We start from the raw sequence: 27,487 nt of genomic DNA on the forward strand, positions 1-27,487 counted from the left end.
GAACTAGGGAGAAATCTGGAAAGGAAAGCTGCCGGAAAAATAACTCGCCTATTAGTATGACTCTATGAAAACCCACCATACCGAGAAACGCCCACTGTACCGAGGTGAAGGTTAGGTTTACAGTTAATCACTTCCGCATCATACTACTGACTCTACCTGAGGATATGACGCCTGGCGGATATTAGCATAATTTATTCCGAGTTTGGTGTTGCTCTGAGCCAATGATGTTGTGTCACTTTCACCACCTGCCATGAGAGAATTCCATCATTCTTCACATTCTTCCGCCTCAGTGTATCTACTTCACAGCGGCTTACAGCCAAACAGGCGCTGCCACCAACACACAGGTAAATAACACTGCGAGTAGTCATTTCAGATAACACAAGTAGAAGCCACTTTTATATTCACAATTTCAAGTGTACATCTGTAATTGGTAATAAAGCGGGGTCATGTTTATTTTGGATTTAAAGGCTGCCTCCTTTAATATGTTACATTAGATATTTTGGTTGCTATGTGTTTGGGTGAAGTCGCGTTCTTTTTCAAAAGAGAAAAAAAAATGAAGCCCAACTTTATTCATATGTGGTACAGGCAGTGTGTTTTGTTTTGCGTTCATTCTTTCAGGCTGCAGAGATATATATGCACATATATTTAAAGAATGGAGACTCCCCTGGATGTCTTGTCCCGAGCAGCATCTTTAGTGCACGCTGATGACGAAAAACGTAAGTATGGTAATGAGAGCATTGCAGTTTCTCATTAGGAATTATTAACAAGAGAGACCCCCACTTAAGGGGTGCCAGAGGAAAACTACAAAAGTGCCTCCGGGCTAAATGTTTCCGATAGTAAAAAGGAAAACTGATGATCCCTTGGTAGAGAATTTCTTTACAAAAAATGTCCCTGTTGAATAGATTTGCCCAGTATATTAATTTAATACTTTGGACTCGAGGATTAGAATAGGAAATTGCTTTGCAGTGTGTTATGTTAAAGAGTTATTTCCTTCTCTCCTCCCCCAGAATTGTAACGTAGTGAATCAGAAATATTAATGTTGTAATTCCGAGCTTGTTTACGAACTGTGTCTGTCTGGTTCTCTGGTTAACATGTAATCTTTGTGTACACTTTCTGTTGGTATACCGTCACTTTCCATTGTTTTGTAACCAGTTCGACGAATCGTTGAGCTTCTTGACGCGGGAACCTGATCAGCTTCGCATATGTCTGAAATATTTTATTTCCAAAATGTTTCCGCAGAGTCCATTTTTTGTTTAATTTGACAAAGGGAAAGAAATTGGAAACTGGGTGCCGGTTTGAGACCTGACAAACAAATGAGCTCTTTTGTTTTGGTTGCAGCGGGAGAGGAGAATCGTTTTGCTTTAATTTAAAATCAAGTCAACCAAACTCGCGGAATGGCTCAGATTTTAGACAGACGCTTGCTTTCATTGTTCTAGTTCCCGGAGGAGACAGAAAGGACACTAGCGTAGAAAATCCCCTCCCCCTCTTTATTCTTTGCATATCAGCGACTTCCCAAGGACCTTTATATGACTTGTAAAGGATACAATGAAATGATGTAATTTCTGTCCAATCGCCTTTCTGTCTCAATGGTTCTCAGCGCGGCTGTCAGTTTCGGAGCAGGGCGTTAAAGGTGGAACATTCTGCAGTGTAAATAGCTCATTACCCCGACTGCTAGTGATTACAGTGGGATTTCGTTCCTTCTTCCACTCTTTCCCCCCCCCCCCCCCCAAACCCCACTTATCGATTTTAATTTTTTATTCGATTTTAATTTCTTTTATTCGATTTCTTCACTGCTCCACTGTTGCAAATATATTGAAATATCTGTATACATTTTACACATACATGCGTTTCACATTGGCTGTCGGTGTGACAGTACCAGCCCTCAATAAGCAGTGTTTTGTCGTCTTGAGGCATTTTCAGTCTAAATCTCCGCAACATGCCCTGACATTTTTATTGCGTAAATCCGTGCACTTCCGAACATGTGTATAGACTGATAACTTGTACCCAGGCGTAAATCAGCGAAGTTGTGCGACCGGGAAATTGGGTTTCTGCGTAGGTTTTGGTGGCATTTCGGTGCAGGTGCACGTCCTGGATTTATGTTTTTTTTTCGTGGGGTGGGAGAATTGCTTGATTCTGAGACTAGCAATTCGATTCATCTCACCAATTTCCTTTCAGTTCTCCTGTATACGAAACACAGCCTTTGCTCGTATGACTCCCAGCCGTGTCCAAAAATTGCCAGTTATCGTCTACGAGGTTACCTTGCAACCTTTGCAATGGGCATTTTATCAATGTCATAATCCAATCAGTCAGCTCATTACAGGACGCCCTTCAATTCTCCTTCTTGAGGTGGTCTTGGAGTGGCTGTTGCTCTCTATAGAAGTCTCTTAAAATCAAAATTAATCACTCGAGGCTTGAAACCTATTTTCTACTAAGGGGGAAGTATTTTTGCAATCAATCCACTCACCCTCATTTATTGCAGCTCCAGTCAATGACCTGACAGCTTAGTAACATGTTAAAGAACCAAGTCTTGCCTCCAGAAGTAAGCACATTTCAACTTCTGATCAATGTTTTCAAGCTGGTATGTGTTTTGATATAAGGGGAATGACATTTGAGATACGTTTACAAAAGCCATTTTATTTGTGTCTAAGATGAGGGCCAGGTCAATAAAGATATATGGTCAGAAATTCTCTTCACCATTGGTTTCTAATTTCAAGCACTCAGTTGCAAGGTTTGGTCACTGTGAACAAACCTTGCAACTGAGAGATTGAAATTAGAAGTTGGTTAATCTGTAAGTATGACTTGTTAGTTGACGACATGATCAGACTTAACCCTGCTGTCAACTGACATAGTCAAAGGGCTTATTCCAACCATAAGTATTTTGGAGACCATGTCAGTATTTTGGTATAAAAACATGCCTTGAATGAGGCACACTCACCCTAATATTGCTGCTCCACATCTATTTTCACTCTCCACCCCACCCCCTGACTCCTACCCCAACCATTGCTCCCTAATTCTAGATGGTAATGGACCAGACTGGGGCTCCTCTTTCCTCAAAATTGTTCCTGGCAGAGATCCTGGTCAAGTTTAATGTCCTTGTGAGTATTCACCTACAAGAGTTTCCTTGTACAGTAAACAGTGGCTGAAATCACTGCTGCTTCTAGGCCAGGTGCAACATTGAGGAGAGGGGGACCTCAGGCTGAATTCTTTAGCAACCTGCAAATCAGGTGGGAGTGGAGGGAGGTGGGGACAATGGATACCAGTGAGAGGGGCAATAAAGTGGCAGAAACTAGGATTAGCATTTTTGAAGGGAGAATTAAGATAATTGCTGACATTAACTGAGGGTGAGTGGGGAGAGAGTGCCAGTCCTAATGGGTAGGAAGGGGAAGAAGTGTGCCAACTTTAACAGAGCAGGGGTAGGAGAAAAATGCCAGCTTGAATGATGGGTGTGAAAGATAAGTACTACATTGGGCTGTTGTGGAGGATGGAGAGGTGTAGGGGTGGACAGGGAAGGGGCAAATGACCATATGGATTGGCAGGGTTGGAGGAGTAAAGCTGTGCCATTTACATACTGGTGTCAGTGATTAGCATGCTGTTAAGAATGTGGTTTGGTAACCTAGGATATAGTTTACAAACTGAAGACCAAACTTTTCTGCCTTTGTTGACTTGCAGCATGTCATTTAGACACTGTTGTATAGTAATACAATTCTGCAAAGCTTTGGATAGCTGACACTGTCTTTCAGAAGTTACAAAAACAAAAAGTGCTGGAAATACTCAGCAGGTCCGGCATCATCTGTGGAGAGAGAAGCAAAATTAATGTTTCAGGTCTGTGACCCTTCATCGGAAATGGCAAAGGTTAGAAAAGAATTAGGTTTTAAGCAAGTGAAGGGGAGCAGGTGGGGGAGAGAACAAAAGGGAAGGTGTTTGATAGGGCAGAGGGTGATTAAATAACAAAGCTGTCCTGGGACAAAGGCAAAGCGTGTGTTAATGCTTGTGGTGAAAGACAAAGCATTAGTCCAGAGAGACTGTTAATAGTGGAATAATGAGAAGCTCTGACTACATGAAAAGCAGGTACATGGTTAAAAAATAAAAATATTTAATAAAGGCCAGTCATGCTCTGAAGTTATTAAACTTGGTGTTCTGTCCACAAGGCTGTAGAGTGCCTAATCGAAAGATCAGGTGCTGCTCCTTGAGCTTGTGTTGATGTTCACTGGAACACTGGAGCAGGCCAAAGACAGAAATATTGGCATGAGAGCAGGGGGGAGTGTTGAAATGGCAAGTAACCGGAAGCTTGGGGTCATGCTTTCAGACTGAGCAGAGGTGTTCAGCAAAGCGGTCACCCAATCTGCATTTTGTCTCCCCAGTGTAGAGCAGACCACATTGTGAACAGCGAATACAGTATACTAAATTGAAAGAAGTAAATCGCTGCTTCACCTGAAAGGAGTGTTTGGGGCCTTGGATAGTGAGGAGAGGAGGTAAAAGGGCAAGTATTACACCTCCTGCGATTGCATGGGATGGTGCCTTGGGAAGGGGACAAGGTGTTGGGGGTAATGGAAGAGTGGACCAGGGAGTCGCGATAGGAACGATACCTTTGGAATGCTGATGGGAGGGGAGGGGACGATGCGTTTGGTGGCATCATGCTGGAGGTGGCGGAAATGGTGGAGGATGATCTGGTATGGAGGCTGGTGGGGTGGAAAGTGAGGACAAGTCTTTCAGAAGTTCTTGGGTTTGTGTCAATTATTGTGGTGGATCCTTCATACAGAAGAGTTTGAAACCAGGGATGTAGTGAGAACAGCTATATTTTCCAAGCCCATTTTAAGTGGACTGTAAACTGCTTTTATATTGGTGTCAGTGGGGTATTTGCAGTGTTGGATCCTGAAGCACAAGTATTCCAGCCAGCTGGAATCCCAGTGTGAAAGTGGATTTCCAGGGAAACATGCAGGATATCTGTAAAACCTCAACATTTCCTTATGTATTACAAATATAGCCAATCAAAGTTTGTAGGTCAAATTTAATCTTCTGTAAACTGGTAATCTTGTGATCCTTATGAATTTTTGTTCTGTTTAGTTCTGCCCTCTCCACATACTGCCTCTACTGGTGCCCATTCTTTAGACAGTGAGTGGCATGAGTATTTTGACTGGGGTGGGCACCATGAGAACTACGCCTGATCCTGTCTATGTGCACACTTCCAGCAGGGGTTCCTGGATAACAACTGGAACCTGGAACCCTGGCCTTATTTATGTGTCATTTCCTCGTGTTGTTGAAATAGTGAAATCAATTCTGCAGTTTCTCTACTGTCCTACCTGTATGTAAAAACTACCAGGACTCACTTGGACTGGCTGATGAGAAGACCTGTTTTTTGTGCCTGCAGTAGCATAGCAATTAAAAGCAGCAAAAGGCTTTCCCAGCTGTGCTGGGCTCCACTGAGTGTTGCAAAGTCAAATGTTTAATTGAGAGTAATTGGCAAGATTGGCTTCCCACATTTACTTAAGTAAAACCTCCTTCCTTAACCCAGCATTCCATTTATAGACCTATATTTTGGGGCATTTACATTGTTTGTACAAAAGAGTGCTGCTGATGGACAGAGAGACCAGTTTCAATGCAGCACACCACACTAAGCTAAGCAAGGAAAGAACAATCCTGTTACGCACAGGTCATATAGGTAGTGTAAATAGCTAGAATACAGCACTATTCTCCATGTGTCTGTGTTTTGGTTCCAATAAATTTATAAGTGTCGGAGCTATTATTTACCACTGCCATTTAATACACCTTTATGTGGAGTATCTAGAAGTTTAAAAAATCCAAAATACATTGGTTTAATTTTACCTAAAACAGTTAGTGTCAGTGAATTATTTGACAAAGGGAGACCGAGGAGTTACAGCTGAGTCTTTGCTTGGGTACACTGGGCTGGTTGTTCTACTGTCTGCACCGAGATCAGCAAATATTGCTTTTACCTTGCACATCAGATCCTGAAAGAGTGATGCTAGACAGATCTCCGTGTGGTGGTTTCTCGCATTTACATTATCTCCTGGGCAGCCTATTCAGAATATGGAGCACAGGTATTTCCATCGCAGGAAAGCGGAGGCAAAGACAACAGGAGCAACATTAAAAAAAATCAGATTTGGTGAGCCTAAGAATTCATGCTAAGACAGTTCTGTGAGTCAGTATGCTGCATCATTATGGTATTGTATACCATGATGCATGGATATTAGCTCATTGCATTTAATAGGCCCAAAAGGGACACTGTTCAACTAATGGCAGATGGAAAGATGCAGAAGCCTGGGTCTGTACTGCAAAGGTTTGGCTGTTTGCGATCAGGAATGACATTGGTGGGAGTCAATAGACAGTCAACAGAACTCCAGTTTAAAAAGGTAAAACTTAGCACAGACTGGGGATTGATTATGTTTCAAGTTATCAATGAAGCCTTTTAAACACCTTCATATCAGTCGATATTAGGAAACAACTATTGTTTTAGTTCATAGTTTTTTTTTGTCTCTTTCACCTTAACTTGTGGAGGCAACCTTTCCAATTTCCTTTAGGTACTGAAATATGGCAAAGTAAAGTTTATCTTTTGGAGTAGTCGGTCATCTATGTGAACTATAGCTAATAAGATAGACAGTACCTTCATGTCACCAGCTTTGCTGGGTTCTTTAGCTGCTACCAGACTCCTCTGCACCATTCCTGGCTTGACATTAACATTGAAGCCCTGAGTGCACTAATCAGGCCAGTGAAGTGGTTCAATCCAATGTATAATTTCTGTTAAAGCTCTGTTTTGCATTTTTCTGTGATGTGTGCATATAAGTGTCCACATTTTCTTTTAGTTTGTTTTTGTTTTAGGGAAAGTATTCCTGGATGGAAATGTTGTATGATAACATCAGGAATTTGTTTTGTTTTAATAATATTACACTTCCTCCAGCTGATGTTGCAACAATGCAGTTCTGAAGGCTCTTGAGTGTGACATTTTTGGGGTGCAAAATCTTGTAGTTCGATCATTGATCAGTCACTCGTTACTGCTGGTAAATTGCTAGGAACATTGCCCAGATTTATTTGGGCTACAGTTATCTTAAAAGACAAACGTGCAATTCTTGATCCATTTGGCTACTTGCCAGAAATTGTACACATTATTGTAATTTAAATTGTCTGATTCAGTAAGAACATTGTTTTAAATGAAAGTGGAGACCTTTTAATATGACAAGTTTCATTTTTTATGTCTGTGTGGAGTTTAAAATTTAGTAAACGTTGGCACTGGGGGGGCGGGGAGGGGGTTGGGATATAAACACTTCGGGTGAAGTTTGCATGTGTGGTCTTTCATGGAATGTATCAAAAAAAAACATTGGAGCTTTGCTCAACTACTGTCTCAGTCTCTGCTGTCCAATGTTGCCTGGGACTAGACAGTAGCCAATCTGCGTTATAACAGGTAATGTGGCATCATGCTCTTTTTAACAAAAAAAATTATAGAATAATGTTTTATCACCTCACTTCAAAAGAAAAAGTTAATTTTGTATCCTGTGTAGTATAGTTGATAAAATAGTTCCTCCCTCTTACTGCGTAGTAGGGCGCACTTGCTTTGAAGGTATTACAATAAAGTGAGTAATACTTAACTGAAATAACTATGGCTGACCATTGCCGTTTATGAACTTTAAGGACTTGAAATAAAAACAGAAAATGCTGGAAATACTCAGCATGTCAGGCAGCGTCTGTGGAGAGAGAAACGAAGCTAATGTTTCAGGTCAATGTCCTTTCATTAGAACTGGAAAAAGTACAAGGGGAGGGGAAGAAAGCACAAAAGGGAAGGTCTGTGATAGGGCGGAAGGCAGGAGAGATTAAATGACAAAAGTGTTGGTGCAAAACCAAAGGTGTTGATAATGGTACAAGTAAAGAAACAAATCATGGGCCTACAGGAGGTGTAAATGGCAATATCAGAATCATACCAACAGCTGCTGTCCAAAAAAAGGGACTGATGGTTATGATCTGAAATTGTTGAACTCAATGTTGAGTTCAGAATTCTATAAAATGCCTAATCAAATGATGAGGTGCTGTTTCTCAAGCTTCCAATAAAGCTCAGTGGAACAGTGAAGGAGGACAAGGACAAGGAGTTGGGAATGGGGCAGAGAATTAAAATGGCAGGCAACCGGAAGCTCAGGGACATGGTTGCAGACTGAACGAAGGCAAAGCAATTATGCCAGTAAGCCCTTTGATCCACTTAGTGAAGAATATTAGTTCCTACTTAGAACCAAAGATTTTCTTATATCTGCTAGTCTTGTTTTGATCCTATGATAATCTCTTTTAATTATTTATTTTTTTAACTTCCAATCCCACAGACAATCAGTAAAGTAATTCTAACTACTAGGTTCATGTAGAAAATCCTGAACCAGTGGAGCATTGGGAGCTTTGTCCCACTGCTGGTAATTTAACAACTTATGAAATGCTTTCTGGGATTGTTTCAATTGCTATAGTTGTTAAAACCTTTGTTTCACTTTGTTGACAATATTTAAACTTGATATTAAGGATTAGTTACCATTCTGCTTTAGTGCGGCAGTATAAGTGTGCCTTTATAAGATAATATGTATTGTGCCAAGCACCTTTTTGAAGGTATCTTTGTGCTCTGTCCTCCTAATAATTCTTGGAAAAATATTGTCACAAGAGCTTTACTCATCAACACTAAAGGAAAAATGTGATCATCACTGATGGTTAGTCACCTGCAGTGAGATGAGGTATACAGTTTCCATCCCAAACCATTTGACTCCATTATGCTGCATACGTTCTCCACACGTGATAGAAGTGAATGAGTTTTAGTAACATTAGATGGATGATTCAGGACATTGCCCCCTACACAGGCAGAGTCTCTGTCAATTTTTCATTGAACTAAATGTGGCTTATATGTAGTTGTCATTGTGAGTTAAACCTCGTCTTTTTTGAATACCTGGTATGAAAAGAACTTTAGTGATTTTCTACAAAGTTCCTGATGGATTCACAGTGAGGAGGTTTTATACACCACTTCATATATTCTCTATGGCTTCACAATGCTCTCCTGGCTGGCCTCCCATGCTGCACCTTCTGTAAATTTTGAGCTCATACCAAACTCTGCTGACTGCATCCTAATCCACACCAAGTCCCAATCACCCATCACTCCTGTGCTTGCTGACCTACATTGGCGCTCTCAATTTAAAAAAAATTTCATCCTAGATTTAAAATCCCTCCGTGGCCTCACTCCTCCCTATCTCTGTAACTTTCCCAGTCCTACAACCTTCTGAGATTTCTGCGTTCCTCCAATTCTGGCCTCTTTTGCATCCCTGTTTTTCACCGCTCCACCATTGGTGGCTATACCTTCAGCTGCTTAGGTGCTAAGCTCTGGAATTCCCCCTGGAAACCTCTCTCTCCATCTTTACAACACACATTAAAATATTTATCTTTGACCAAATTTTGATCACCTGTCTTAATATCCCCTTATATGTCTAGGAATCAAATTTTGTTTGATAATCCCTCCATGAACCACCTTGGGATGCTTTACAATGTTAAAGGTGCTATATAAATGGAAGTTGTTGTTGTCATCACAGCTTTTATTTATTACTTTGGCCTGTCTGCAGTGCAAAGTTCAAACAGCCCTGTTTTTTTAAGGGATGTGTTGTAGCGTGGTGGCTGTGCGTTGGAGGTTAATTACCAGGTGTCCTCAGTTTACAGAAAGGATCACATTTCTTAAAGAAACTCTGCTTCCTTTGGCTTTTTCTTTCCGAACTTTATATGTAATAATAGTAATATGTAAAATGCTTAAGTTATCTTACTGCTTGTCTTTTCAACAAGCAGATTTAATAAGTGTAAAGTATTATAAACAGGTAACCTCTGCACTTTTTTTTACAGGCATCCAGATGCATTAGGGAATCAATAACAATGTTTTTTTTTATTTTGTTTAACTTCGTCATTGTCATTAAATAGACAGAACTTTATCAAGAGATCACAAACAGTTTTGAAAATTACACAATAATTTGCAATGTAATATAACCTACAAATTTTGATTTTTTATACTCTAATTTCTATAATTCCTTTTGGTGAATATATTGAGATTGCTATCTATAATCCTGGTATATTCCTCTTTTTGTTGTCGATTGCTTTGAACTTGTAATTTGCTTGCTTCTTTAGAAGTAGTGAGAATAGGTGGTTCAACTTCAGTACTCACTTGTTTATATCATATTCAGAGCCACCGGAAGTAACCAACCATTAATATGCATTTTTGCTTCCTGTCTGCTTTACCATGAATTAATTTTCCTTATTATTGAAACTTAAGCTGTGCATGATAAAGTCATAGCATCATTTACGGCACAGAAGGAGGCCACTCAGCCCATCGAGTTCATGCCGGCTGTCCTCAGAGCTATCCAATCAGTTCCACTCCCCTGTGCTCAATCCCCGTAGCCCTGTAAGTATATTCCCCTCAAGTGGTCATCCAACTTCCTCTTGAAGTCATTGATTGTCTCCACTTCCACCACTGTTGTGGGCACGTATTATTAGAATAAATATTGGAGTAAATTTAGCTGATTTGGTTGACTGTATTGGGTTTTATCTTATGCACCGTAGGCCTTTGTAAAATTTTGAATAGCCGAACACTGTGTAATGGTGTTATAGACAGAGATGAGAGAGAGAGAGAACTGAAAGCCCAGTTCCCTTCCCTTTTACAGTCCTTTGAGGCACAAAAACCCAGCAGGAAATGTGATCCAACCATGGCTAACAAGAAGTTGTTAAGATTGTATTAGATCAAAGGAAGAGGCTTATAAAGTTGCCAAAAAAGTAGTAAGCCTGAGAATTGGGTGCATTTTAAAATTCAGGAAAGGAGGACTAAGAAACTGAGATAGAAAATAGAATATGAACGTAAACTAGCAAGAAACCTAAAAACAGACTATAGAAGCTTCTATAGGTATGTAAAAAGGAAAAGATTAGCAAAGGCAAATGTGGACCCATTACTGGCAGAGACAGGGGAATAAGGAAATGGAAGAGAAATTATACAAATATTTTGTAACTGTCTTCACGGAGGAAGATACAAAAAACCTCCCAGAAATACTAAAGAACCAAGAGACTAGTGAGAATGAGGAACTGAAAGAAATTAGTATTAGTAAAAAAGTAGTACTGGAGAAATTAATGGGACTGAAAGTTGATAAATCCCCTGGATCTGATCTACATTCTAGAGTGTTGAAAGAGGTGGCTGTAGAGATAGTGGATGTGTTGATGATTATCATCCAAAATTCTATAGATTTTGGAGCAGTTCCTGAAGATTGGAAGGTAGCAAATGTAACTCCACTGTTTAAGAAAGGAGGGAGAGAGAAAATGGGGAACTACAGACCTGTTAGCCTAACATCAGTAGTAGGGAAAATCCTAGAATCTACTACAAAGGACATGATAACTGGACACTTAGAAAATAATGGTAGGATTGGGCAGAGTCAACAAGGATTTATGAAAGGGAAATCACGTTTGACAAACCCGTTGGAGTTTTTTGAAGATGTAACTAGCAAAGTGGATAAAGGGGAACCCGTGGATGTGGTGTATTTGGACTTATAGAAGGCTTTTGAAATGGTCCCACAAAAGCCATTATGAACACTCAGACCTCTCTGTTTTCTCTTCTTGCAGGAGAAGAGAGCACACTACTTGAGAGGCAGAGAATCAGTGGGGTTGTGAGGTGGGGTGAGGTGCTGGGTGGCCTTCCAGTGATAGGCACCTTGTCGGCTGCTGGCAATGCCTGCCCACCTGCTCTACTGGGAAGGAGGGCTTGTTGCAGGAGACTGCAGATGTCATCAGCAATCTGCCATGACAGCCTGAGCCTGCTGAGGCACTGATTCTCAGACCTGTCTGTATTGGGCATCTCTCCTCCTTCTAGCTGGATCTTGGTGTCCATCCCTTTTGCCCTGTGGATGGGCTTGTGGCTGAGGAGAAGGCAGCTGCTGCTGGTGTTACTCCACTGCTGCGGGAGCTGTTGACTGTAGTGTGGCCTTGACAGAGATAGAATATGGAGCTACAGAAGCTGCTCCCATACCATGGTGAAGGCTGCAAGTGCATCTGAAGATAGGTGAAGTGCTTTCCAAGAGGTTGGTACTCACCGTTGAAAGCACTCTCTGAGAGAAGAGCTTTGAACAGTAGTCCCTCAATAGCTGTGGCTGGAGCTCTTCAATGTAACTGATCAAGGCCTTCTCAGCTTGTCATTTTCACTGAAGAAGCTCTTCCCACTGTGCTTTCACCTCCATGACCCTGGCAAGTTTCTGACAATTTGGAAAATTGGCTCCCTGGCTGGGAAATCCAGGATTCAGGGTTAAAGCAGCTCGTAATTGACTTCCTAACTACCGTAACCACTTCTGAATTACTTGCTGGACAGATGCAAGAGGTTTCCCCGCTCGCCTTCAATCCAACCCCGGGAAAAGCTGAAAGAAGGTAGGATCACATCAGGATCCTGACCCAATGTCAGTTTCTGGGACTTTCCCACCCTGCATGCTCCCAAACCTGCCTCCACCCATCTGGAAAAATTCTGCCCTTTGTATCACTAATACTACATATTCTTTGTATTACAATTTTTTTCAGGAATATCCCAAAAATCAGACCTTAATGCATTTTATTTTGGATAGGATTATTTTAAATAGGGTTGAATAATATTTTTTCCATTTTGTAATCTACTATAGGTCGGAGTTCAGAAATAGTTACAATTTACCCCATTGACAAAGTCTGATGACTGTAGCATTTCCTTTTTCAGCTGTAGATTTTAAAGAAATAAACGATGCAAAGTTCATTGCTATCTTATTGAACAGAATTGTCTTCTCGGCGATACTCATTAAAATTCCAGGTGAACAATGAGTGAGCACAAAAAATCTCTTGCACTTTTTAAAATTGGTCAGGACACCCACATTTCGGCCATTTCCTGCGCCTTACTGTGAGTTCCATAAAGGTGGAAACCCATGTTGGTTTTATCATCCTGTGTTCAATATACTGTTCTTGGAAAGTTTAAGATTGTGACATCAATTTTCTGATGGGTAGTTGGAAAAGCTACAATACTGGCAATGAGTCCAGAGATGGTTAAAAGATACTACAATGAATAGTCCATAAAACTGACAGTGGCTATTCTGATGCCTTGAGGCTTGGAATATATTGCATGATTAAACCAAGATGTTGAACATAAATATGCATTTTAGATTTTATGTTGCTGTTTGTGTTTAAGTGCTATAACTGGCACAGTGATTTATGTTTAACTATTGTAAAAGTTGAACATAAATACATTGCAATGATGTATTTTTGTAATATCGCACTACAGTTGCTTTTGTTGACTAATGTATGTCATTTTAATGGAATTCTAAGATGCCTCATTCTGTCCTGTTGTTGTTCCCACAATCCCTACTGATGTACTTGGTTTCACACCAGTGAAAATTAGACATATATAGTCAATATATCACTCAAGATCTCAAGCAAACTGTAATGTTATTTTTATATTTTGGTCTGGATGACTCAAATTTCATGCAAGCTAATTCTTTAAGACATTGTGGCAATTTGGTGATCAATTAGCTAAACAGATATTAAACTACACTTTAGATTTAGTGTTTTTTACTGTCTTTGTTTTAATGAATACATCTAATGAAAAAATGGCCAAACTACATTGAATAATTCCTTTTTGAAATGATATACATGCCATTAAAATTTGTCAGGCTATTTTATGATTTATAGTAGCTTTGGTGACTTTACTGGTCTTCCTCGGTACAAGTACCCAGCCTCTGGTAAAGGGCTGGTTGTATTGAGAGGTTGTGGCTATTGTTAATGTTGTTGCCATTCTGTTTCTCTACCTGTAATATATTGTGCCACTGCACCATACCCAGAATACACTACACTTGTGACAGGAAGCCATTCCTCTTTTATTAAATATTTGAAGTTTGCAAACATTGTATGAATATTTAAAATGAGTATCATACTACATCTAATTATACTGGGTCTGTGATCTTGCAGGGTTGTGGGGCTGGAGGAGGTTACAGAGATAGGGAGGGGTGAGGCCACAGAGATTTGCAAACAGAACAGTACCCCATTCATTGTCCACAGCTTGAACTAGGAACTAACAACCAACAAACTACTGTTTAATTAAAACTTCTGTCAATATTCAGCACCAGTGGTACCTCATAAATTCACTACACCAACATGTATGTTTTAAATGGGACTTCTAAAGTTGTGATTCAGTATTGCAACAGTGTGTTACAAAACATGCTAATTTATTGTTGAAGTAATGTTAAACTAGCATTTTAAGTGACAGTCAGAATTTTTGAGATCACATTGGGGAGAGACAGAACAAGCAACAGCTCAAATGAAGTTAATTACTTTTACACTCGTTTTCGAGCATCATATCTTCAGCATCTGCCGCAACAAGAGCGATCTCTGAATTTTAAAACTGATGCATTGCTGGACTTGATGCCGATATAGGTCATCGAGCACAGGGGTGATGGATGAATGGGATTGGTATGGGTTAGGAAGTGGGCAGCAGAGTTTTGGAAGAGCTCAAGTTTATAGAGGACGGAAGATGGGAAGCTGGCTAGGAGACTGTTAGAATAGTTAAGCCTAGCGGTAACAGATATGGACGAGCAGCAAATGGGCTAAGGTAGGGATAGAGATGGGTGATATTATGAGATGGAAGTAGGTGCTCTAGATGAAGATGCTCTTGACGAAAAAGAGTACATGTGATCTGAAGCTCACTTCGGGATCAAATACAACACCAAGGTTGTAAATGGTCTGGTTCAGCCTCTGAAAGTTGCCATGGAGAGGAATGGGAAAATAACTGGTTAAAGTTGTTTCAGTTCATGTTGATGGGCAGTTATGGCATTAGAGAACACTATTGTTGCAGCATATACTGAACATATGACACTCAAACAAGTGTAAAAGTGAGTAACTTCATTTGAGCTATTCCTTATTCTGCACTTCCCCCATCATGACCTCAAAAATTCTGACCAACTATCACTTAAAATGCTAGTTCAACACTGCTTCAGCAATTAATTAGCATCTTTTGTAATACACTGTTGCAATATTGAATCACATCTTTAGAAGTCCCATTTAACACGTCCATGTTGACATAGTGAATTTTTGAGGTACCAATGTTGCTGAATATTGACAGGAGCTTTAATTAAACAGTATTTTGTTGGCTGATGTTTCCTAGTTCTAGCCATGGACAATGAATTAATAGATATAGTGAATGGGAGTACTTATTTTTTATTTTATTTATTTAGAGATACAGCACTGAAACAGGCCCTTCGGCCCACCGAGTCTGTGCCGACCATCAACCACCCATTTATACCAATCCTACACTAATCCCATATCCCTACCACATCCCCACCTGTTCTTATATTCCCTTACCACCTACCTACACTACGGGCAATTTTTTTTATAATGGCCAATTTACCTATCAACCTGCAAGTCTTTGGAGGTGGGAGGAAACCGGAGCTCCCGGCGAAAACCCACGCAGACACAGGGAGAACTTGCAAACTCCGCGCAGGCAGTACCCAGAATTGAACCCGGGTCGCTGGAGCTGTGAGGCTGCGGTGCTAACCACTGCGCCACTGCGCCGCCCATACTGTTCTATCTTGGCTCAGGGATTTTGCAGTGTGTGACATTGAAGACAATGAACACGAAATCAGTGAGAATTTTTCTTTCTGCTTGATGCAGAAATGTAGATAGTCTTTGGTAAGAATAAACATCTATAATTCTTTAGCAGTGAGAGTGAAGCTATTTTGGAATTTGTAATCAGTGACATCAATTGATAAATCAAAGAATTATTCTTAATGACCCTTCCTGAGCTGTATTTTGTTAGTATTTTTGCATTTATGGGGAAAGCATCAATTATTTTTGTGTGGGCTGCTGAAGGTGTTTAATGCCTCTTGTGTATTATGGAACCACTTCCAATTGTAATTGTGCTGGTTCCTGTTGCTAAATGCCCTCATTTATACAGCTGGTTGGATTCAACAGAATGATCTGTGTGTAGGATTTATGCACATGCAGTTGGATAAAAGTCAGAAATGAATACAGAGTTATCACAAAGTTTCATTTGCAATTTTTCACTCCTGGCCTGGACCTTCCCTGATGCTAGGGGTAGGTCTGCAAAAGCCAACAGTGACAAAAAAGCACTCTCGTGACCTCTACTGCGCTCGGTTTATCTACGGCTAGAACCACGACGGTGGACCTAATTAAAGAACTGAACTCGCATTTTTCTGTCCAATAGAGCAAAGAAACGCACTCCTATTTAGTCCACAGGGTTGGATCACTATTGGAACAATTAGAGGTTGGGTAAATGGAGAAATTAAATTTTTTTTTCCCCACTTGAAGTTCCCCAATATACTGAAGTAACAGACTAATGATAACTGTAGTATGTCACTTACACAAAAGTTTTGAGAGTGTAGTCAAGTTCAGGTTTCTAACTTAGGACCACAATTGTAATGCTAATCACTTTTATATGTCAGTGAAATCTTGCATTACAGTTGAATCAAAACAGTTCAGAAGGACAGCCTTTATGTCCTCCTTGGTGAAGCAGTAGACCTTTCATCAGCTGTAGTACACTAGCTGATGAGGCAACCATTCTTTGCAAGTAAAGGCAGCAATGGAAATTCTTTACCCACCCTAGTTAGGGTGGGGATATAAATCCGCACCAGCTTACAAGCCATTTCCTTTTGAACGATGAGCTTGCTATGTGGTAAGTATGTAATGCTGCATTACCCAACAATTGTTTTTGGCTTTTTATATTCGCAGTGTAGATTTTCCCACAGTTTGACTCATGCCAAAATTGTAATTATTTTCATTAAAGTATTAGATTTCAAATTTTCTATTCTCCAGGCTTTTGGACAAATCAAACAACCCAACTGATCCTACTTGGCAAGCTTTGCATACTATCAGATGAAGAATATGAAAAGAATAGTTCTATAAATTGCAAAAAACAAATCTATGTCTGGGAAGAGCTTTTCATTTTCTAGTTTGGTTTTGGTGATTTATTGGCCTGGATTTTAAAGCCCTTCCACCGTCAGAAACATTGGTGGGGGCAATGAAGAGTGGTGTGGCGGAGGCCTGCCTCCAACCCCGATGGTGACAGGCCCCGTGCCGATCTCGACGGCGGCGAGGCCTCGTGGCGGCCACCCTGCCGCTCGGTGAAGGGACTCCCATTTAAATATGCAAAGTACTTTACGTACCGGAATTAATGAGGGTCCCATCGCATCCTAATTCACCGCACCGATCTTCATTCGGGCAGCTGACAACGGCGCGCCTTTGAATCCCCGTTCGGGGAAACGTGGGGCAACACTTGCGGGGAGGAGGATTTTTTCTCACTGCCGGGGGGAGGGGCGGGGTGGGGGGGGTGTTAAAACGCTGTGGATTGATCAGTGGAGAAGGGGGTGGGGGGGGGGAGGGTGATGGAAAGGGGTAAACAGCAAAGTTGTCAAACTTTGGAGGGGAGAAAGGGAAAATTCTAAACAATTGCATTCTGGAGGGAAAAGGGCACAAATGGCTGGAAATACTATGGGGGGGCTGGGAAAGTGCATTCCAACATCATGAAATTATGTTTTAGTGCAATGTGGCTTACCTGGCCCTTTAATTTTTAAATGTCCATGAAGGGCTGAAAGCCCTTTTAAAAATGGCACCTGCGCATTGGCACCAGACGCCATTGCCTACGGTGGCTCGCCAACCCCCTCCACGTCATCGTGGGGGGTGGGCGCCGCTGCCATGCAAATGAGCCGCCACATTTAAAATCACGGTGCCCGTGCAGACGGGCCAAATTGTTTTACATCCGCCGCTTACTTCGGTGGCAGACTCTTAGAATCCAGCCCATTGTCTTTGTGATTCTAGTCTAGAATGAACATGGCTGCCAAGTAAAAATGTGTTCATTTAAAAAAAAATGTGGCTTCTCACAGAGTGAGGTGTGTTAAATTTACTTTTTAGTTAGTTGAACTTATTACAAATAATCCATTTTATTTTCTCACTGAGATCTTACCAGCTGAATACAAAATTTTGTTGGGGAAGATTAATATTGAAACCATAATATTTACTTAAGTAATGTATATCATTTTATGAAATTCAAGACCATCTAAGTCTGTGATTTTAAAAAAAAACAAGCAAATGCAGTAATAATTTTGTACATAGCAAGAAAGCATGAATGAGATCGATACAAGCTAATTCTTTTTCATGCCGTTAATTGAACAGTCCTTTCATCTTCCACCCACCATAAACTTCTGCTCATCCAAAACTCTGTTGCTTATGTCCCATTCCATGCCAAGTCATGTCTGCCTATCTTACCTGTCCTCTCTGACCTACATTGGCTCCCAGTCCCTCAACACCTCAAATTGAACATTTCCATTTTTTAAAATCCCACCAGGGCCTTGCCCCTTCCCATCTCTGTGGCCCTAGAAGCCACCCAGACCACCTGCTCCACACAACTTTCATCTAACTCCACCCTCTTGTACATCCCTTACTCCTTAACCACACTGTTTGTGGTCGTGCCTCAAGACACCCAAGTCCTGTGCTCTGGGATTCCCTTCCTAAACTATTCTTCTCCACCTCTCTTTCATCCTTGAAAATCCTCTTTAAAAATGATCTGTTTTCCTTATATCTCCTTGAAGCACCTTGTGGTCTGTACACCAGGCTAACTCAGCTGTCTGGTGCTTGTAATTTAATGCAAAGGCTAGAGATTATGATTTTTTTTTTCAGCATGACTGTCCTATGCTCATGCCCACAGAACCAGGCTCTAGCAGGGATCCCATTATGTAAAGACTGAAAACTGAGACATCGGAGGGTTCCTGATGGTGAATGTGAATGTCTGGCATCATCATGGAGAATGCCTCTCAGAACACCCATTTTTGAACTGGTATGAATTTTTCCACTTTCCACACTAACCACTGTTAAGTCATCTCTGAGGGAGGTGGCCATTTTGTGCTGAAAGAAGGATACTTTTTTGCTTTGGGTCCAAACCTACATGTAGCTAGGTTGAGACTCAACAAATTAGAAAAAAATGCTGATCCCAATCAAACAGAATCAGCAATAATTTGTTATAATATTAGTAGCCAACAGAGGTGGTGTCTAAGTGAGAATCTGATGTGAAAGAATAGATGTCACTTAGTCCCCAATAATACAGTTTAACATATATTTTTAGAAATACATGTGTTTCATCAGTACACTATAATAATCCTCTGCTCCCATTGAAAGAAAACTAAGTTAGGCAAGTGAGCTCGCATTAATACTTTCTTTGCCTTTGTCCCATGCCCTCTGCCCTATCACACACCTTCCCTTTTGTTGTCTTCTGCACCAACGCCCCCCACCCCCGACCCTTCACTTGCTTAAAACCTAATTATTTTCTAACCTTTGCCAGTTCTGATGAAAGGTTACAGACCTGAAATGTTAATTCTGCTTCTCTCTCCACAGATGCTGCCTGAACTGTTGAGTATTTCCAGCACTTTGTTTTTACTTTAGGCAAGTGAGGTATGGTTTCAAATATGTTTTTTTTTTTGTTTTAGACTCATTTTCTATTCACTTATGCTGTTCATTGGGTAGTTGTACCTGTGGTTAGATATAACATTGGTTAGTTATCAGTTTTAGATTATAAGGATATATACAGAGATGGTCTGTGGAGCAGGATGCTGGATACATAGAAGTAGCAAGGAAGTTGGGTCAGATGTAAAATGAAGTTGTTGAGTTAGGTAGGTAGCCTAAAATTTATTATTTTGGGATCTGAAAGATGCTCTGTAGCACCATTCTATAAGAAATGATTCTGGGTTCTACCAAACCCATTTATATGTTCCAACAGTGAGCATTTAGAAATGTCAAGTTTGATCAAGGACAGCCTGCATAGATTTGTTAAAGGCAGGTCTTGTTTGACAAATTTAGTTAAAATATTTGGAAGAAGTGAATGGATAGATAAAGGAAATGGATTTTCATAAGGCAATGGATAACATATCTCAAAAGGCTTGTTAGAAAATTTGAGGCATATGGTGTGAGAGGAAATATAGTTGCATGCATTAAACAGTCGATCAATGGACAGGAAACCAAGTTCAGATGAGAAATGTTAACTTTTTCTCTCTCCACAGATACTGCCTGATCTGCGGAGTATTTCCAGCATTTTCTGTAATGATTTCAAATTTCCAGTATTCACAATATTTTGCTTTTAGGATGTATGGATGTGGTTTAGACTGGAAATGGGTTGGAAGTGTTATATCCCAGGAGTTGGTGCTGAGTTCTTGGATCATCAGAACTTGAGCTAAGAATTATAGTATGGTTACAGTAGAGAAGGAGGCCATTCGGCCTGTCATGTCCTGCTGGCTCTCTGTTAGAGCAACTCAGCTAGTCCCACTCCCCTGCATTTTCACTAGCCCTGCATGGAGAGCTCAATCTCAGATTTTGCTGACACACACAAATAGGGTATTTGGCAAACAGTGAAGAGGAATGTAAAAGAGTTCAGAAAGGCAGAGGAAAGTTAGCAGAATGGATAGATAGATAGATGATTGATGCAATTTAATTTGGGTAAGTGTGAGTTAATCCATTTTGGGATGGAAAACAAGAAATGGGAGCCTGGCCTCAATGGAAAGACATAGGCCGCAAAGCTTGACACTGTAGCACAGGTATTTTTATACTGATTTAGGTGCAAAATGAGGGCTGTGCTGCTTCCGACCACTTCTGGCACAGCCCGCACTAGTCACCATATTGTTGAGGATGATCGTGCAGGTGTTACATGCGGGGACCGTAAGTATGCAAAGTAGGCAGTTTGTGACACTAGTTGCTGTCTAACGCTGATTTAACGCACAACCTGCCATTTCGGACCTCACGGCTCTAGTTAACACCCTCTCAAACATGCACAGCTGAACATGGGTTCAACTGCACAAGGGACCCCCCACCCTCTCCTCCCCAACCACCAGAGTTATTCAATGGGATCCATTCAAGTTGCTGGTTAGCTGCCTGTTATTATCTACTAGCTCTTGTAGTCTTTGTGGAATTAATGGGTTGTTGGAAGAATTGGAAAAGTTGGTAAAGTCTGCAATGTGTGGTGCTGGAGGTTGGGAAGGCATTGGTTCCTCCTGAAAGGCTTGTGAGTACACCACTTGCTCCCAGTCATGGGGGCTATAGTTAGTCCCCCTTAGACTACAGCATTAGAGGGAGTTTACACACAGGCAGCAAAGAAGGCAAGCTGCTCACAGCCGGAGGAGGAGGGTTCTCAGCAGCTGGCCTTACCCACCAAGGATCTCCAGGAAGCACTTCTACTTGCACTTAAGCTAGGAGCAGTGTGCTTGGCAGCTGTGCTTCACCAAGGAGATGGTTACAGAACTGTACCATCTCTTGGAATTAGACCTGCAGTCTCAGAGCAGGGCGGGGGCTGCACTACCAGTGCCCATCGAGGTCGCTATGTCCCTGTATATTTTTGCCAGCAGTTCCTTCCAGGCTGGAACAGGCAGCATAGCAAACATCTCACAGTTTGCCACCCATCACTGCATCCGGGAGGTCACAGAGGCTCTATATGTCAGGAGAGAGGACGTTGTTGTCTTCTCTTTAAACAAGAGAGAAGCAGGAGGAGTGCATATGTGGCTTTTCCAGGATAGCTGGCAGTGTGTGTAAACTGTGAGATGAGTGTGTGGCTTCCAGCAGTGCAAAGTCTGTGAAGGTGAGGTTAAGATTGTTTGAGTCATGCTTGCTATAGCTTGTTGTTAGGTCAGTGAAGTGGATGTGGTGAGTAGAACAGGATGTGGGGCTACTGGTTCAGTTGATAGAATTTGGTGTGTATGGATGCATTCACTGACTTTGACCACTCATGTGAGGCCATTAAACATTTTGTGGTACTGCATCCAGGTCCTGAATGTCAGACTTGTGGCATTGACTGCCACGACCACCTACTTCAACTCCACCTGTCTGAGAGCCTTCTGGCCCACTAAGGGAAGAGAACCTCCAGTATTAATGAATCCATCGCGGCATCGGAATACCTGGGGGCATGCTCTCCGGCCTGCTGCGCTATTTCTGTTCCTTTCTTTAGATCGTCAATTCTTGTCAAAGCAATTTTAGCCCCTGCTGCAACCAGAATGCACCTTGCCTTTCAGAAGTGCCGTCTGACTTTAAGTAGTATAAGCTAGCTTTAAGTGGTGCTAGCCCCAAACAAACTTGGGGCCCCCTGCTGAGGCGAATAGCCACACAGCAGCACGTTCAGCGTTGGGCTGCACGCCAGAATTATGGAAATGAGCAGGCAGCATGCACTTTTCTGCCTGCATCACTTTAAATGAGCACAAGGTAATTGAGCATTGTAATCCCCACGCCCGATTTCAGAGGCTATCCAGTTTAGCCCGTGAATTCTCTGGAAATGTGAAAGCCATGTAAATGTTTTGGGCTTTTACAAATAGGAACATGGAGAACAAAAGCAAAGAAGTATTGCTAAATATCAACTTCAAATGCCAAAGAATTGTTTAGGTCACAGTAGGAGCACTGCTTGTAGTTTTGGGTGCAGCATTATAAAAAGTACATTAAAGCCACAGAGAGCGTGCAACATAGATTCACTCTAATTATGCCAGGGTTGGAAAACTATACTTATGAGGAGTGACTTGAGATACTGAGATTATTTTCACTCTAGGAGACAAGAGTATGAGGAGGTTTAACAGTGGCTTTTAAAATTATGAAGTATTTTTATGAGTGAACAATGAAACAGTATTTCCTCTGTTGGTGAGCCAGTGACGAGGGAGCATCAAGTCAAAATTGTTACTAAGAGGTTGGGGAAAATTTTTTCTCAGAGGGTTGAAGGCGCAGGGAGTGTTTTACCACATGGGGCAGTTGAGGCAGAGACCATTGCGACTTTAAAGACAAATTGGAGACAAATCTGATGCAGATGAAGCCAAGAGGCTAGGTGGGGTGGGGGGGTAGAGAGAGAGATAATGGGATCATCTTTTGAATACTCTTGTGTAGGACCAGCGCATATATAAATGGCAGGATGACTGTCTTCTGTGCTGTAAGCTTCCATTGTTTTGTGGATGGAATAGTTTGATCCATGGGGTTCAGTAGCATATACAATAATTTCAGTAAAATATAAAATAATTTGAAGTGGCAACTTTGGTGTAGACATCTATAAATGTGAGGCAGTGTTCCCATGATTACCCATTTAATAATTTAAAAAGTAAAACAAGTTGTGATTGACCTCTTTTTAAATGTTTTCCCATCGTGGAACATTTTTGTTTAAAAACATAAATACTGAATACTGTATGCTATGTTAGGATTCAGATATTTATACTGAATTCAGACCCTTGTACCTTCATTTTCTATCTTCTTAAAGGCAGTTGATAGTTTCCTTAGTCATCACATTTTTAAGTGTTTTACAAATCAAGGAAAAAATCCTAATCCTTTAATTTCAAGTTGATTTGTACAGTATACGGCTTTTTTTTTACAAAGAAAGGAATCCACTCATTTGTAAACTAATACTTCAGTGAAAGCAAGGTAAATAATTTGTTTGGTGTAATGATTGGTTTTTGGCTGCAGTGATTATAATCATTCCAAAAATTCATTTCAGGAAGTACCAGAGTACTATACCTACTAGGTGTGGTATATTCTCACCTGCCAAGTTTGTGGTAAGTGTAATCAGGTTTTTGTAACTATGGCAACACTGGTCTAAAAAGCCTTGTAGAAAGTGTGGAGCTTCTTGAGAACATTCTGTTGGTATAATGGTTAAATGTAGAGTGTGATGTGTGGTGATCATGTAGAGCCAAAGGTCCCAGGTTTGAATCCAGTCAGTGCTGATCTCCATTGGGCTTCTATAGCTAGAATTCTCCACACCCCTGGACCAGAGAGGAGAAATATTAGTTGAGATTCTAGCTCCTGATTTCTAACTCCTGGAAAGAGTACACGTGGATGTTGATTAAGGATGTGATCAGGATTTGCTGAGAGTCCATGGAGCTTAGCCCAACAAACATCAGTACCTCAGGAAAAGGCAGATGAGTGGGGGAACAGGAAGGGACAAAAATCTTGTTTGTTGTTAGAGAAACAACAACAACATGCTTTTCTATAGTGCCTTTAACACTGTAAAACACCCCAAGGCATTTCACAGGAGCGCAATTGGAAACCGAGCCAAATAAGGAGACATTAAGATGGGTGATCAAATGCTTGGTCAAAGTGGTTGGTTTTAAACAGCATCTTAGAGGTAAGAGACAGTGTATAGATGGACAAAAAGTACCATTTGGTATTTTTATAATTCTCATTGTCCCTTCAGTATCCAAATGTTTTATTTGAGTAGTTCAATATTTCTATATCAGAGCTAACTCTTAATGCTAAATATTCCCTGAACTGTATTCTCAAATCATTTAGGCTGTTCCTGTGTGGGGCTGATGATGCGAAATTTCAGGATTTCAAATTAAGACTTGAGCACATTTAACTTTAAAAAAAAAAGAAAAAATGCATTGGAACATTGCAGGACTTTATGGGCTCTTCCTACTTGAAAGTTAAATCATCCCCTTTCACCATATTTTTAAAAAAGAAATGTCAATAGGCTATTAAAAACATTACTAAAACCCCCGAATATATTAGAGTTGCAGTAGTGTGAACTGAAATTTTGATATCGTAAAACTTTGAAAGTATTGCTGGTATCTTGAAATTCAGGTAAATTAATAAAATTGTTGCTTACATTTTATTGTGTTTTCCTTTCCTGACCTAATTCAGTCAGTCAGCCTGTTAGTCAATTGATGTCTACAATATGAGGGCCATAAATAGGGGAGAGGAGCAAAGGGATCTAGGGGTACAGATACACAAATCACTAAATGCAACACAGGGTTTATCAGGCCATTTAAAAGCAAACAAATCACTCAGGTTCATTCCTAGAGGGATCGAATTGAAAAGCAGAGCAGCTATGTTAAACTTGGAATTCTGCACACATTTTTTATTTGTTCATGGGATGTGGGCATCGCTGGCAAAGCCAGAATTACTGCCCATCCCTAATTGGTCTTGAGAAGGTGGTGAGTTGTCTTCTTGAACCGCTGCAATCCATGTGGTGTAAGTACACCTACAGTGCTGTTGGGAAGGGAGTTCCAGGATTTTGATCCAATAACGATGAAGCTTTTGTTCCCCATATTTAAAAAGGATTATAGATGCACTGGAGAAGGTGCAAAAAAAGATTTACTAAGATGATACCGGAATGGAAAGGTTAGAGCTATCAGGAAGGACTGAACAGGCTGGGACCCTTTTTTAAAAAAATGCTGAAGGGTGACTTGATAGAGGTCTTTAAGATTATGAAATGGTTTGATAGGGTGTTTTTTTTTCTATTTATTCTTGGGATTTGAACAGCAATTGCCCTCAAGCAGGTGACGGTGAACTGCATTCTTGAACTGCTGCAGTCCATGTGGTGTAGGGATACCCATAGTGCTGTTAGGGAGGGAGTTCTATGACATTCACCAAGCCACAGTGAAGGAACGGTGATTATAGTTTCAAGTCAGATGATGTGTGGTTTGGAGAGGGACTTGCAGGTGTTGTTCCCATGCATCTGCTGCCCTTGTTCTAGGTGGTAGAGGTCGTGAGTTTGGAAGGTGGTGTTGAAGGAGTCTTGATGAGTTTCTGCAGTGCATCTTGTATATGGTACACATTGCTGTCACTGTGTGTGGTGGTGGAAGGAGTGAGTGTTTAAGGTGATGGATGGGGTGCCGATCAAGTGGGCTGCTTTGTCCTGGATAGTGTCAAACCTCTTGAGTATTGTTTGAGCTGTGCTCATTCAGGTAAGTGGAGAGCATTCCATCTTGGGTCTGACTTGGGTCTATTAGATTATGAACAGGCTCTGGAGGGTCAGGAGCTGATTTATTTGCCGAAGAATTCTCAGACTCTGACCAGCTCTTGTACCCACATAATTTATATGAATGGTCCATATGAATGACCATTTCTGGTCAATGGTAACCCCCAGGATACTGATGGTGGGGGATTCAGCGATAGTAATGCCATCGAATAATCAGGGGAGATGGTTAGATTCTCTCTTGTTGGAGATGGTCATTGCCTGGCATTTGTGTTGTGAATGTTACTTGCCACTTATCAGCCCAAGCCTGAATGTTGTCCAGGTCTTGCTGCATGCAGGCATGGACTGCTTCAGCATCTGAGGAGTTCCAAATGTTATTGAACACTGTGCAATTATCAGCGAACATCCCCACTTCTGACATTATGTTGGAGTGTAGGTCATTGAAGTAGCTGAAGATGGTTGGGCCTAGGACACTGTCCTGAGGATCACCTGCAGCGATGTCCTGGGGCTGAGATGACTGGCCTCCAACAATCACAACCATCTTCCTTTGTTCTAGGTATGATGCCAACCAGTGGAGAGTTTTCCCATTGACTTCAATTTTACTAGGATTCCTCAATGCCATACTCAGTCAAATGCTACCTTGATGTCAAGGGCAGTTACCCTCACCTCACCGGGAATTCAGCTCTTTTGTCCATGTTTTGACTAAGGCTGTAAATGAGGTCTGGAGCTGAGTGCCCTGGTGGAACCCAGACTGAGCATCGGTGAGCTGGTTGTTGTTGAGTAAGTGCCACTTGTTAGTATTGTCAATGACACCTTCCATCACTTTCCTAATAATCGAGAGTAGACAGATAAGATGGTAATTGGTCCGATTGGATTTGACCCGTTTTTTTGTGGACAAGGCATACCTGGGCAATTTTCCACATTGTTGAGTAGATGCCAGTGTTGTAGCTGTACTGGAACAGTTTGGCTAAGGGTGTGGCCAGTTGTGGAGTCCAAGTCTTCAGTACTACAGCCGGGATATTGTCAGGGCCCATAGCCTTTGCAGTATCCAGTGCTTTCAGCCATTTCTTGATATCACGCGGAGTGAATCGAATTGGCTGAAGACTGGCATCTATGATGGTGGGCACCTCAGGAGGAGGCTGAGATGGATCATTAACTCAGCACTGCTGGCTGAAGATGGATGCACTTGCTTCAGTCTTGTCTTTTGCACTGACGTACTGAGCTCCACCACCATTGAGGATGGGGATGTTTGTGGATCCTCCTCCTTCGGTTAGTTGTTTAATTGTCCACCACCTTTTATGACTGGATGTGGTAGGGCTGCAGAGCTTTGATCTGATCCATTGGGTGTAGGATTGCTTAACTCTGTCTGTAGAATGCTCCTTCCACTGTTTGACATGCATGTAGTCCAGCGTTATAGCTTCACCGGGTTGGCACCTCAGTTTTAGATATACCTGGTGCTGCTCTTGGCATGCTCTCCTGCACTCCTCTTTGAACCAGCATTGGTCCCCTGACTTGACAGTAATAGCAGAGTGAGGGATATGCTGAGCCACGAAGCTACAGGTTGAATGCAATTCTCCTGCTGCTAATGGCCCAAAGTGTCTCATGGATGCCCAGTTCTAGGCTTCTAGATCTGTTCTGGATCTATCCCATTTAACACAGTGGTAGTGCCGCACGACACGATAGAGGGTGTCCTCTGTTTGAAGATGGGACTTGGTCTCCTCAAGGGCTGTGAGGTGGTCAATCCTACAAATACTGTCATGGATAGATGTGTCTGCGACAGATAAATTGGCG

At 41.3% G+C, this 27,487-nt stretch overlaps 1 protein-coding gene across 3 annotated transcripts in view; it reads left to right on the forward strand.

Annotated features, from left to right (window-relative positions):
* The first annotated feature begins 246 nt into the window (after positions 1-246).
* The window catches only part of vgll4b (vestigial-like family member 4b), a 122,491-nt gene continuing 95,250 nt past the window's right edge, over positions 247-27,487 (forward strand). The window contains exons 1-2 of one of the 3 annotated variants that reach the window (XM_068051842.1): positions 282-344; positions 619-716. In XM_068051842.1, coding sequence (XP_067907943.1) covers positions 653-716 — 64 coding nt within the window. In that variant the 5' untranslated portion in view covers positions 282-344; positions 619-652. Of the gene's footprint in view, positions 345-618; positions 717-18,754; positions 18,836-27,487 lie in introns of those variants that run through there. The other 2 variants (XM_068051840.1, XM_068051843.1) reach the window with 2 other exon arrangements.

The sequence above is a fragment of the Heterodontus francisci genome, chromosome 19, assembly GCF_036365525.1.
Source record: "Heterodontus francisci isolate sHetFra1 chromosome 19, sHetFra1.hap1, whole genome shotgun sequence".
In the NCBI taxonomy this organism is placed as follows: domain Eukaryota; kingdom Metazoa; phylum Chordata; class Chondrichthyes; order Heterodontiformes; family Heterodontidae; genus Heterodontus; species Heterodontus francisci.